Source organism: Scardinius erythrophthalmus (assembly GCF_964197995.2).
Source record: "Scardinius erythrophthalmus genome assembly, chromosome: 22".
NCBI lineage: Eukaryota > Metazoa > Chordata > Actinopteri > Cypriniformes > Leuciscidae > Scardinius > Scardinius erythrophthalmus.
The window spans coordinates 3,095,001-3,110,044 of NC_138242.1; the positions used below are offsets into that span (position 1 = coordinate 3,095,001).

The 15,044-nt window shown below is 38.2% G+C and overlaps 1 protein-coding gene across 5 annotated transcripts in view; it reads right to left on the reverse strand.

Annotated features, from left to right (window-relative positions):
* pard3aa (par-3 family cell polarity regulator alpha, a) overlaps nt 1-15,044 on the reverse strand; it is a 476,999-nt gene that overhangs the window by 160,709 nt on the left and 301,246 nt on the right. For all 5 annotated transcript variants that reach the window (XM_081353162.1, XM_081353163.1, XM_081353160.1 and 2 more), the window contains one exon: nt 1,283-1,469. In XM_081353162.1, the coding sequence (XP_081209288.1) occupies nt 1,283-1,469 (187 nt within the window). The remainder of the gene's footprint in view (nt 1-1,282; nt 1,470-15,044) is intronic.

Sequence of the window (15,044 nt, forward strand, 5' to 3'; positions counted from 1 at the left end):
ACCTAGATATCCGAAAACATTAGCCGGGGTCAATCAATGCGCTCCGTCAACCACCCAATGGCAAAACACTACATGTTAATAATGCATACAAGTACGACTCGCCACTCGCTCTCTGTGCTTGACAGATTCATGATAGGTTCAGAATCAGTACGAGCCGAACCCGGGTCTGAAGTGATAAACATCGAGGATCATTGTGACTAGATGACATTAACAAAACATAAAGTCACACAAGTTTGCTCTGATTCTCCGACTGACCTTTAAAGGCAGTAAAATCATGTCAGCGTCTTAAATCATAAACATGCGTCTAACCTAAAACACCAAACTGATCAAAACCCTTTTAAGCACACGTACACTAACACACACGAGTAAGAGAAAAACTAAATAAAACATAATTAGGTTCGCCTTATTTCAAGGTGACAGTTTCATTGTACTCAAATAAGTACTGAGTAATATTAATTAACTACATATACTTACTATAGAGTTATGGTTAGGGTTTGGTTTAGGGTTAGTTACTCAGAATTATGCACAATTACTGTTATTACTATAGTAAGTACATGTAATAACATTTAATTTTATCACCTTAAAATAAAGTGTTACCCATAATTATTATTACAGAATTTTCTAGATCTATATAGAAATATTATCCTTTATCTATATATTTTAGTTTTTTTATTAGTTTGTTTACTTTGTATTTCACATTGGTGATCCATTTTATAATGTAGAATTTAATTTAATTTAGTGTGAAAATTCTAAAAATCTAATTTATTATATATATATATATATATATATATATATATATATATATATATATATATATATATATATATATATATATATATATATATATATACACACACACACCATTACATTATTTCTGTATGCCAGAACAAAAATCATAAATGTCCGAGTTATGGATCTATAAATCTAGTCATGTGATCTCAACATAGTATATGTAAACTAAAATAGTACATGTAAAATAAAACCACTTTTAATAGGAAACCGTTATGAATGGAGGCTTGTTTCTGTCACAGAATAAAAAAATAAAGAAGATAATTGCGACTTATCTCAAAATTGCGCGTTTATTTCTCACAAATATGCCTTTATATCATGTAATTCTTAGAGAGAACATCATTTAAAAATTTTCAAAGTTACTGCTTGTTCGTTCGTCCATTTTTATTTATTTATCTGTGTATATATTTGTTGAGTGCACCTTTTAAATATGCATCTTACTTAATCAAACCGACTATTGTAAGGATGATTGTGTGGTCGGTGATATTATTACCCTTCGTCCTGTATCTGGACATCTTTAGGCCAGGATTCTGGCATTTCTGTCACAAAACCCATGTCTTCGTGGGAGCTCGATGATGATTGGTCAGACAAGCGGGCAGGAAGAACAGGTGGCCTATCATCTTCAATGATGACGGTGTCATCCTGGGGCATATTCACAGTGGGGGACAGCTGGAAGTTACCTGTGAGAGATAGAGATAGAGAGAGAGAGATAGAGAGAGAGAGAGAGAGAGAGAGAGAGAGAGAGAGAGAGAGAGAGAGAGAGAGAGAGAGAGAGAGAGAGAGAGAGAGAGAGAGAGAGAGAGAGAGAGAGAGAGAGAGAGAGAGGAGAGAGAGAGAGAGAGAGAGAGAGAGAGAGAGAGAGAGAGAGAGAGAGAGAGAGAGAGAGAGAGAGAGAGAGAGAGAGAGAGAGAGAGGTCAACATCTCGCATGAATGTGTGTTTATTTTTGAGCTGGGCTTCATTAATCTAGAGAACAATCTGGCTTTGAGAAAACTGTAGCTTCCACACAAAAAAGTCACTAAAATACATCTAAAAATGTAGGGTGTATACTGACATATGACCAAAATGTCGTATATAAACATTCATGCACCGTGCAACAACATTATTATAACTGTACCGCAAATGCAACAATTACATTTTGTTTGAACAGAGAGTTTACTAAACCAAACACAGGTAGAAAAAAAGGTCATTTACTGTAAGTCAACAAGCTCTGAAAAATATACAAGTCAGTCAGAGCTTGAGCACAACAACAGTGCACATGTTCACAATTAAAATGAGGGATTTCCATCCAAACATGAACTTCTGGAGTTCCGCCGTGTTTCGCTCCAAGTGTATTTATTTCAACTCGAAGTCATTACGCAACTTTAGCAGCTTAGGAGCAATCAAATGCAATTACTCCCACACAAAAAAAATAACACTGGTGTTCTCCCAGCAAAAATAAAACTGATATTTAGTTTCAGTGTCCCAGACAACAAAATGCTTTAACAGAAATAAATGAGGGTTTATGTATTTTGCATCGTTTGGCCAAACACACACACCGACTGAGACTTCAGCTTTACCACATGACAACAATTAATGAACACTTCAACATGGGCCACGTCTGGATTTTCCCTTCAAAACAAGTAAAAGTGTTTGGAGTGTGGAGGAATAGTGTGTGGACAGAAAAAGTGTGTGTGTGTGTGTGTGTGTGTGTGTGTGTGTGTACCTACTTAACTATATTTTGGGGACAAATTTGTACCCAGAAGTGACCAAAACCTGACAAAGTCTCCAAAAACCTCCCTTTAGGGACGTCCTCATCTGTAAATCTGGTATAAAAATAAAGTATTTAAAGTTTTTTTAAAAATGTACAAATGCAGAAAGTTTTGTGTGATGGGTCGGGTTAGTGTAAGGGAACAGAATATACAGTTTGTACAGAATAAAAACCATTACGTCTATGGAATGTCCCCATTTAGATAGCAAAGTAAACGAGTGTGTGTGTGTGTGTGTATTTTTCAGAATTTAACACCACCACATAAACTCTTCATTTACATTTCTATTCTGAAGAGATCCACTGTAAACCAGCGTGCATATTGCGTGTTTTTCTAGCCGTATGATATGATGAAACCCTTATTTTTAGGTTCATGAATTTATAAGAAACTGTCATGAGACATGGGGGGGTGGGGGGGGGTTGAAGCCTGATGGTTAAAGATCAAAACCTGGTTTCACTCCCAGACTAAAATACTCCCAGTTTTAACCGAAAGCAACTGACATATCTTAAAATATGATCAATCTAGGAAGGCCGGTCCTGTTAATAAGTGTATATCATCTTGGATAATTAGTAGAGTTCATTAGAGAAGCGTTGTCATGTCGATTTAGTGCGCTAGCATCAGAGCGTATGGTTAAACGCCTCTAGTAAAGCAGCGAATGAACAGCATGAGTCTTCAGTGGACAGAATCACAGCCCTGACCCGTGAGACTCAGATTTAACTTGGACTAATCCATCCGACGCAGACTTGAGCGGTCCAGTAATTAACAATCTGCTGTGCTAAACTTTCATCGTTAGATCATTAACACGTACACAAACCAAAGCTTCGGCTGATTTAAGGCTGAGAGTCAAATATTTACAAAGCCCAGCTTGAGGATGAGGCGTGTTTTACCTTGAGACGAGACATTTAACGGCCGTTTTCAGAAGAAACATAAGAACACGTGAAGCACTGGTGGCTCTGGAGTTCTCAAGCTGGCCTGACCTCGATGGTGAAGATCCACAAGAGCTTCGATCTCAGAGCAATCCCCCATAATGCATCAGCTTCTCAAACACTCTCTCTCGCTGAGCGGTGGGTCAGGACATGTGGAAAAACTTCTGTCGTTGGCGTGCAGATACACACCCGAGTGCAAATGAAAGTATGTGTGTGTGAGCAATAGCGTTAACTTGAATTTCACAGTTGTGGAGGTGAGAAGACGTTTATACGTGTGTGTACACCGATATATTCACGGTAACATATGCGCAGACACGCTCGACAGAAACAGCGAAACCAGTCAAAGCCCAGCACATCACTGCAATGATGAATACATCAAGTGGAGGAGGAAAACATTAGAATGATAACACTGGAGTGTGTGTGTAGGTGTGTATGTAACTTTTACACAGTTAGTCAGGGTCAGGTTGTGTTTCCACTCTTTCTCTCTCGCTGCCAGAAGACGGTCGCCTGTGGATTTGTGGAAAGTTTTGATAAGATTTCGTGAAGAATCTGGACAAACTTTTCATCATACGCTGTTTTCGGTTTCTGAGTTGTGTGTGTGCGTCACCAAATCTCACTTTATAACACCTTGATCGCTGTCTTGTTGGCTAAAACACAGCACCATTCTGCAACTCCGAGCAACTGTTAGCTAGGATTAAACTATGTGTTACACAGCGGGGTTAGTAGCCAAGTGTACAGTGATAATGAAATGAAAACAGGGAGCCACACAACTTTTCAGATTTGAATATGTATTTATTTGTATATTTATTTTGCCACATTTAACTTGATTGGACTTTCACAAACAATGTTGGAATTTAAATGTCAAAGTAAGATTTTTATCACATTTGTTAACTATGTTCACTTGTTTATTTATTATTTACCCTTTAAAATGTGATTTTGAACTTGTTTTTATTAGTATTACTGTTATTATTAATAATAATAATTTTGCATGCAGCTGCCACACACAAATATAATTCAATAGCAATTACTATATTTGATGATTTTATTTATTTTATTTATTGCAAAACTGTGCAGCCCTTTCATATATCTCTATCCATGATATTGATCCATAATAGAAGGATGATTGGATGAGGGATGGATGTATGGATATCTGTCTATACAGATGTACAAACAATATCAAACTATAAAATAGTACTGAATTATGTGTGTTACACACGAATGTTACAACTAACCCTCTGTCTGTTACGTTTTACCCTGCATATGGGGTAAGTTGTCACATTTGCACTTCTGTCACTCTCAGTGCAACTGTATGAAAATGCAAGGTCCTAGAAAAAAAAAAAAAACTTTAGGTGTTCATTTGTAGCAGAGATGCTATTTTTTTTTATTTTTTTATTTTTTTATTAATCTAACTTAATTATTTGTTTAATAATTGAGCCAAAACCAAACTGTGTTAGGATGTGCCCTGCTCTCCCCTACAGATTTTAGGGTACATTTACATGACAATGATAAACACAAAATGGAAATGTTTTTTCTTTGTATATATGACGATGTTGTCAAGACAATCCCTATTCCCATTGATCCGCGAAAACTACTAAACACACTGTATTATACATGCCAGGCCAGTAGGTGGAGATGTCACTACGCACATACGCATTCGCACTCGCTCCAGACACACATGCCTATAGACTGAACACATAATACGCATGTGCACACCGTCACCATTTTCACAGTCGCGTTTTTGTAGTTTACAAGGAGAAAGTTTGTGTTTTCAGGGCCCTCAAAACGCCACTGTCGTGTACATGTACGGACAAATACACAGTTTTCCGTTTTTATTTGAAAACGGTGTTGTGTAAACAGCTCCTTAGTCCAGATTTTAATGCATTTTTTTAACACATACTATGAATTAATTCATAAATATTATTACGTTTTTAGGGAGTCACACCATACCTGAACTAACTTTGCGTTCAAATTATACAGTATGATATTTTATAATCATGAGGGTCTTCAGTGGGTGATATCATTTCCTATTTTGAATTAAAAAACTTTAATTTCAAGAGATGAAATTGGTTCAAATATTTTTTCTTCATCATGACATCAAGACATCAATTTTAACGTCTGTTAACTTCTCCAAAAAAAAATAAAAAATTCGATTTGAATTCAGCAATTAAATAAAAACAGCCTGTCATAGAAAAGTCATAGATTGATTCAAGTCTGATTCAAAACTTGAGAAGAAATACGCTTGAATGATAAGTGATATTTTTTTTTTTATTATTATTCAAAAAAATTGGGGTCATGCCACTGATCCCACAACATGATAAATTTCAAGAAACTGTCTGTGACCAGGATTAATCCACATGAAAATAGAAATAAAACCCAAAAAAGAAAGGATCCAACACTTGAAAGTGGCAGAATGTCCATGCAAGGTCGTTTTTTTTCTTTTTGCTTATGCAGAACATGGTTTTAATTGGCTTTAGTGCTGAACACAGTCATGTTCTTGCAGTAAATGAGGCTATTCCTACAGATTTTTTGACACAAGTGCCGACCTCCTGTTTCCTGGCATTACTCTTGGCTCTTCTAAATGGCGTAAAGGACACCTATAGAAATAGCCACTGTGACACAGGGAAAAGGTGAAAGTCTTTAACATGGAAGATAAAAACGCATAGACCACAATTCTGCTGTGGTCGACTAATTGGCCTACCGTTTTATTAAGATTATGTCCCCCGTCCACCCACTCTCGCTCATGATTTCACGGTGAATCATAAAAAATCTGCTTAAAAACGGACCTCTTAATTGCAGGACAAGGAAAATAGCGAAGGCGTGCTTGGATTATTATGCATTAAGCTCTGAGAAGAGGACGGGAAACCAGCAGGCTTGTACAGTAGAGGAGTACAGAATCTCAAACAGCTAATTTCTAATGATTTGTGAAGGCACAATGATGTACCTGCCAGTAAGCTTCTGGGACTCATGTACTAAAAAATCTCTGCTGGATGTTCTTCAGGGAGCTTTGTCCTGGTAGGAGGGTGTTAGCGACTGACGAATCCTGCTGACATCTCCTCAGCACCTTGTCTAGATACATTAACCAGAACGTGGATGAGAGTCGGCACGATGTGAAGAGTTGGGTGGGTTAAAAGTAAGAAAAACTGTTGTCATCTTAGGCCTTGTCCACCCTAATACGTTTTCGTTTGAAAACACATCTTTTTCCCTCCGTTTTGGCCTTCCGTCCAATGAGACGGCGTTTTTATTAATTAAAACAAAGCTTTTTGAAAATAAATTTGAAACCGCCGTTTTTCGCGTTGTAGCGTGGATTGTCAAAACGGAGGTATTTAGTCATGTGACGCATATCGAACCCATAGATATTCATGTTTATACTGGTGTTGTGCCTGTTATGTGGTATTCATTTTTACACAGTTGCTAAAATATGTTACTTTGCACAGTCTTCATATCACAGTCCAGCAAAGATGACAGAAAATTCACGAGCAAAGCAAAACATGTTGCGTTTTAGACCAAACATATAATGGTGAGTGAGAGCGACCGGGACGATCAGTGAATGCTGAGATATTTTGCTAAATAAAATGATCCTGCCGGAAGAATTGCGCGATAACTTTATTATTTATTTTTTCCGTAAGTATGATCTCAGTGAGCTTTTATAAGGTTTTACGCATGCACTGTAAGGTGAATTTGGTGTTTTCAGACGTTTCAGTGTGGATGAGAAACTTCTGCAAAGCGTTTGAAAACGCTAGTGCGGACGGAGAGCGTTTTTAAACAAAAACGCCGTTTTTAAATGTATCCGGATTAATGTAGACGTAGCCTTAGTTTGGATGTGGCCCCAATAGTGCAAAAAGATTGTTACCCATCGAAAAACAACATCAAGAAACGTGTTGTTTTATGCATTTTTAGCATGATCCATTTATTACGACAATTAATTTCATAATGCAAGCTAAACAGGATACAGTTTGGCTCGAACTGGATGACTGAAGCAAAAACAAAAGACTGTTGCTTTACCCAAAAGATCTTTCCTTCCCAAACACATCATGCTTTTGTTTAATCGGTGAAGATTTCCAAACCTCTGCATCATGCTTGCATCCCGAGGACTTTTGATTCAGGTCATTTGGGGATAAACATCAAGGCAATCATGTGCAGTGTTTCCCAAACGGTTGGGTCTCATGAAGGAGCTGTTTGTGTTTGTAACTGCCTCTTCTGTTTAATCTGCGCGATATTCTCCTTGCAGGGCGCTGATGGCATGGTGGCGGACTGCTGTTGTTTTCTGTCACGCTGCGATCAGACGATCCCTTGCAGGGTCTCTCTTGCTATAACAAATAGTCCCCCCCATTGCCTGTTTGCTGGGCCCAGAATCGAGCCATTGTGGGAATCAAGTGATTGGCGTAGACAGCAGCGTTGGCCACCCAAATCGGGGCTCGAACAAATAAACTTGAATGAAACGGTTCCTTGATGCTGCGTCCAGAATGAAAGAGGGCAGTAGGGTTTCAGGATGGTTGGTGGAGGGAAGCGGAGTTTGGACAATCACTTATCAGAAAAGTTCCTACTTGTATTTCTTGTAGTGTGGGAAAACTCAAGTAAGGAATAATTGATGATGGGCTGTTGAATTATTGGAAAATGAATGAGGTGGTAATGCGGCTATGAGGCGAAGGGAAGACAGAGAGAAAGAGAGCAGCCTTTCCATTAATAATAAAACATAAATTTGTGGCACAAACTGAATTAGTTTGATATTTGTATCCTATTGTTTGTTATATTTATTTGCTTGGTCAATTATCTTTGTGGGTTTTGGGTCTTTTGCTGTTTGAAACAACGTTAATAATTTGGCGATGTGATATGGAACTATAATGCGGTCAAAACATGCCTGGAACTACTTTAGCTGTGTATTTAGTAAAAAAATAAGTGCAAACGGTTGTCAACCAATCAGAATAAAGCATTTAAGGGTAGAAACCTTAAAATTAAAAAACTTTAAGTTAATGAAGCTGAAGAAAGTGTCATTTCTGGCGAAGCTGGTTGAACATGCTGGTCTTGTTGGTTAAAGGGTTAGTTCACCCAAAAATGAAAATTCTGTCAGTAATTACTCACCCTCATGTTGTTCAACCCCGTAAGACCTTCGTTCATCTTCGGAGTTCATCCTCGAGTTTTTTCACGTAGTATAACTGCGCAGCGCTTCTGTGTTGTACGTCACACACATCACACACATGACCAGCGTCGGCCAATAGTGAGCCTACGTGTGACGTGAAACACAGACGCGCTGCGCAGTTATACTATGTGAAAAAACTCTAGGCCCAGAGAGAAGGAAATGAATAGTGGAATAAAGTCGTTATTTTTGTTTGTTTTTGCGCACAAAAAGTATTCTCGTCGCTTTATAAACTTAAGATTGAGCCACTGGAGTCACTTGGACTATATTAACGATGTCTTTAATACATTTTCTGGGCCAGCAAGTTATAATGCCTTAGAAGCCTATGGAGGAGTGATCCAGCTCTCAGATTTAATCAAAAATATCTTAATTTGTGTTCAGAGGATGAACGAAAGTCTTACGGGGTTGAGCAACATGAGGGAGAGTAATTACTGACAGAATTTTCATTTTTGGGTGAACTAACCCTTTAAGCTAGTTGAGCTTGTCCTGGTGGCAACAAATCAGACTGCCACAATCCAGTATATGGCATTTGCTGGTCACCAGGATGGTTTTTAAGATGGTTGAGGTGTTCATAAGGTCCAAAATGTGACTTCAACCCAAATTTAAGCACAAAATGAAAGGTCATGCCATAAGACTTCAATTTTTCCAGGTATTCAAGCAGATTCGAGCAAGTTTTCAGTCTCATTGATTTAGCTCATAGTGAGCAAAAGCTTTTGAGAAGAATCAGTGCACTCGGTTTATTTTAAGAGCATCTAAAGAAGGCGATTTGAAAGCTGGGCTTCACCGAAACAGACCCGCGGGAACAAGAAGGTTTCAGTTTCCTGCAGTCATCGAAAAAAAGCATAATGCAACTTTGTGTAATCCGGTAATCCAAAAACATTTTTAAATGAAAGAAATAGGCCAGCATGTGGTATTAATCACAACCTCCCATGTATTTAGGAACAAAGTCATCAACAATCACATTTTCCCAGAAGCAGGGGATTGAGCGAAAGCCAAGTGTTTGTCATGAATGTCCATCCACAGTGACTTGCTGTGGTCGGGTAAATCCAGCAGGTCATCATTGAGATCTGAGGGTCTTTGATGCCACCGCCTCTCCGCTGTGTTTTTCAGAATACATCTTCCAAAAGTACAGTGACCATTTGACATTATATTGCATCACATGTGCTGGCAACATTAACTCAGTCACATTTGATTTGAGTGTGGTTACATGAGAATGGGCTTATACTGTAAACACAGGAAATAGTGAAAGAAAGAGCCTCCGCCATTAAAACAACAAAGCAATGCATCTACTCCCAGCCAAAATATATATTTTTAATGGTGGTTTGCTGGTGTAGTTGGTCAGAGAGCTGCTATCCCAGCCTGACAACATGATAAGTGCCCAAAACAACTTTAAAACCAGCTAAACAGATCAACCCAACCACTGGCAGTAACCAGACGGTTTAGGTTTGAAACCCACGGTATGTTCCATTAATTACCTTTACTGTGACAACTCAGAAACTTAAAATCTCAGCCAAACAGTTGTTTTTCTTAACAACATTAGCTTTCCAATATTAGCTTGCATGTAGCTCAATCATTAAAGCACGGCTAGCAATGCTAAGGCCATGAGTTTGAATCCAAGGGAAAGCAACTAATAAAATGTCTTGAATGCAATGCATGCCACTTATGCAAATGCATAAATGTAAATGAAAATCAAATGGTTCGAGTACACATTAACAACAGACTATTTATGGATATAATTTAGCAAATTTGTTAAACAATTGAACAACATTATTATGGTGATTCTTGTTTAAACTAGAAATAATAAAAACTGAAGAAAACCAGACTACGTAGCTTCCTCGGTCTTAATGAGAGATCATTTGTCTTTCATAAGTTTTGACAGTTCAGGGGCAATCACGCAAACTTTCTCTGAGAAAGACCTAAACAGATTTATTTTATAACTGAAATCCAGATGGGAATTTTAATAAAAGTCATTCACAGTCTTTGTTTGGTGGAATTGAAGTACAACATCAGCTCAAGAAGTTTGAAATATCACCCACTAGAGAATACACTATCCTTTGTACAAATTTGAAGTTAAAACTTGCAGGTTTTAACAAAACAAAAGCAAAAATCTTCTAATAAGCATGGCTGTATTAGCCGACCAGGCCTGTATTTCTCAACAGCATCATACGCCTAAGTGGATCGTAGATCAACTTAACTCACGATGCTTTTTCAGACACACAGCTGAGATCAGTTTAAAGTCAGATATCACAAATTCATGACATGAAAAGTTTTCCCTTACAGAAATGGACAAAATAAATCCTTCTGAGCTCTACCAGAGGTGGAGAGCCTTTAAAAGCAGTCAACAGCTTCAAAAATAGTGTTCTTGGCCAGATTACAATCTTACATTTAGTCCCTGTGTCAACTAGTTCAATTGATGTGTATTAGAGGTCTTGCTCCATGCATCTGTGAGGCCGTGAGACGGGACAGTGTCCCATTTGTCATTTTACAATTCACAAGGAATCGTATAACCGCCCGATACACACCCTTGATGTGCACTTGTATTCTCTATATCAGTGTCAGTGTTTCTGAACTCCCTGAAACGCCTCCATTGTAGTCTTGAGTTTCTTCCGGGAACGAACACGTCACAATATTCCTCATTTAAATAATTCATACGCAGAATAAAGGGGCGGGGCCTGGTTGAGTTAGTTAGTAGTGTGTTAAACTGGCGGTTATGGTAAGGGGCGGGGCATTTCCCAAACACATTCGAAGCGTTCGACCAATCACAACACACTTCTCCAGCCGACCAATCAGAGCACAGTGTGCTTTTCAGAAGGAGGGGCTTTATAGAGACAGGAACTAAACAGAGCGTTACTGACAGACTGGGAAGAGAGGAGCCGCAACAATGGAGAATATGAGGAAAATAATGTGCTCTTCGAACATTCAAGCATGAAAAACTATTCTAGTAGAGCCCAAAACTTTGTAAAAGGGCATAATATTTCCTCTTTAATAGTATCATCATCTGAAAAATCCTTACTGCAGAATTTACATGAGGTGAATCCATTAATTGAGTGTATTTTGTTTTGTGATGTTATCGTTTTATAACTAATTGCAGTGAATTAATGTGTTAACTGACAGGCCTAATATGTACACATGCATTGTTTGTGTGTGTGTGTGTGTAACACTCTAGAGGTCAGGTCCCTGACAGTAATATCACAGGGGAAGGTCACAGGGAGAAACAACAATAAGAGCAGGTCTCTCTCTTCTCGTTCTGCGAGTGTTTCAGGCTCTCTGTGGTCACTGCAAGTCTGTTATCTCTCATCAACCCTCCACCTGTTAGCATAACAGCTCTCATTATCCTGTAGTCTTCATCAGCAGATTAATACAGCGGGTGTGCTAATCTGACAGGCGGAGACAAACCACTTAAGAGAAGACGAGGGAGTCTGAGGAGGCGCTGCTGGTGTGATGCAATTCCCAGCATATCTCTGTCATTCTAGTTCTGCTCCTGTGCCATTCACAAGAGAGTAGAGATACAGAGAAAAATATACCTTGAGGAAAAGAAGGTCACAGAGCTCGGGATTCACGGAGAGATGTGATGAAAGAGTGAAATATTAAAAGCTCAACTTTTCCTCTCTCAGATATCTCTATCTATATATATAGAGATTATATTTCTATCCTTCCTAAAAGCTGATTTAGACAACAAGTCAGCTTTGGCGAGTAAATAAAATTCGGTCAAAATAGACAAACAAGAAACTAACACTTTTATTCAACAAGGATGACAGTTACAGTAGGACCTTTGGTTACATTGGTACAAAATATTTCTATTGCAAATAAATGCTGTTCTTTAGAACTTTCTATTCATCAAAGGATCCTGAAAATATGCATAACAATTTTCACAAAAATATGAAGCAGCAAAAATTGTTTTCAACACTGATAATAATCAGAAATGTTGCTTGAGCAGCAAATCATCATATTGGCATTATTTCTAAAGTATCATGTGACACTGAAGACTGGAGTAATGATGCTGCTACATTTTAAAATAGATTAAAATAGATTTCAAACTTTTTTTATTAAATAAATGCAACCTCAATGAACAGAAGAGACTTATATAAGTAACATTTTTATTGTTATTTCTTAGTTTTTTTTTTTTATTGTAATGTTTCGATAACTGATACATTATGTTAAAGCAATGTGAGTAAATCAGATTAATCTGAATTTAATATATTCAGACAATTTACTATCATAAGCTTAGTTAGTAAGAGTTGATGGTTTTAAAAAAAATTCGTTGAGCAAACAAAATAAAAATGTTTGAAGGAAAATGCCTGATTTTTACTTTAAATATGCTGCTGCAATTCACTAGCTTTTTACACTGCAAAGATTCAGTGAAAAACTAAATAATTAACAAAATACATACAGCGTATATATTCTAAAAAAATCACAATAAAAAAACCTCAGTTAGAAATATTCATGGCCGGCAAATGTTGTCAATTCTCCAGCCATCAACAGGTGAAGTACATTTCCATGATCCCTGTGGTGTGAAAAGATTATCCTCCGAAACAGCACTCCCGACCTGACTGACGGGTCCGCAATTTGCGACACAGTGAGATTTTCTGCTTCTGGCTGGACTTTTCAATTTAGACAAAGTTGTACTCACAACGAACAAGACTGCTTTAATTCACTCCACATCAAATAAATCCTTGATTACTGCCAAGATCTTGCATATTTTCTGTACTTTTATTAAAATAACCACTCTTTTAAACAACGTATCTCACAAAGTCCTGGCCAACACAACAGGAGAAAAGAGAAATGGAGAAAGAAGAAATAACACATCTGATTCAGCCCGGGATGTGTATCTGACTATCTGCCACCTGCTGCATTATACCTTGACAAGTAGCCTGTGTAGTAGAGACTTGCGAGAGGTGGATTCACACTGCCAGTTAGATTGATGTAAGGCTCAGTGTATACGCTACATCTTCACACAGTTTCACAGCCAGCAGCTCATCCCACTGACAGCCCCGCCAATCGATCTGACTGACAGCCAGTGCGGCCAATCAATGTGATGGAACTGTCAGATTAAGCCCCGCCCATCACTCTGACTGACAGCCACTGTGGCTAATCAATGTGATGGAACTATCAGATTAAGCCACGCCCATCGCTCTGACAGACAGCCACTGCGGCCAATCAATGTGATGTAAATGTCAGATTAAGCCCCGCCCATCACTCTGATTGACAGCCACTGTGGCCAATCAATGTGATGGAACTGTCAGATTAAGCCACGCCCATCGCTCTGACAGACAGCCACTGCGGCCAATCAATGTGATGGCACTGTCAGATTAAGCTCCGCCCATCACTCTGACTGACAGCAACTGCAGTCAATCAATGTGATTGAACTGTCAGATTAAGCCCCGCCCATCACTCTGACTGACAGCCACTGCGGCCAATCAATGTGATGGCACTGTCATATTAAGCCCCGCCCATCACTCTGACAGACAGCCACTGCAGCCAATCAATGTGATGGCACTGTCATATTAAGCCCCGCCCATCACTCTGACTGACAGCCACTGCAGCCAATAAATGTGATGGCATTGTCAGATTAAACCAGATTAAGACATCACTCTGACTCATAATATTTAGTGTTAAGGCTCTTATCTCTTTATATGAGAACAGATATTACACAAAGATAAAATATTACAAGCTTACAGAAAGCTTCAGGGTTCATTAATTTGCAACTTAATGTGTTGGTGGTGGACAAAACATCAGAGGAAGCACATGAAAAAAAAAAAAAGTTTAACTTTGAAGTAGTTAAGTTTAATCGCTCATGCAGCTGCAAAGACAAGCAACATTAGCTTTCCTGTTAATTAGTTTTATGTTTAAGGAATAAAAGAAGTCTAAAGATAATTAGTGCTCTGATATACGAGTTTCCAAAGCATTTCCCCCATGTCTGCGTCTCCCTCAGATTCATCAATTTCGTTGTAGCATTCTGCATATCCATAAAAGTGAATGGATAATGATTAAAGGTACGGTACATGTGAGTAATTTAGCAGTTACAAAACACACAGTTGCAACTGCTAGCCAATCACAAACCGAATTGCTAAGTAAATTACAATATACCACTAGTTAAATCGCTAGCTGAATCACAAGAGTTAGGCCTACTGCTAGGTAAACGCTAATCACTAGCCAAATCACTAACTAAATCAAGCTAAATGAATAGAGAAATATTATCTAAATCCAAAGCCTTATTGCTAATCATTAACCAAATCACAAGCTAAAATTCTAGTCAAATCATAGCTACATCACAGCTTTAGTGCTTAAACAATAACCAAATCACAAGCTTACCAAGCTAACCAATTTGCTAAGTAAATCAGAAGCTAAATTACTAGGCAAATTGCTAGCTGAATAACAAGCCTTATTACCAAATCTCAAGCTTAATCGCCAGCCAAATTGTTAGCCGAAGCACAATCAGATTTCACAG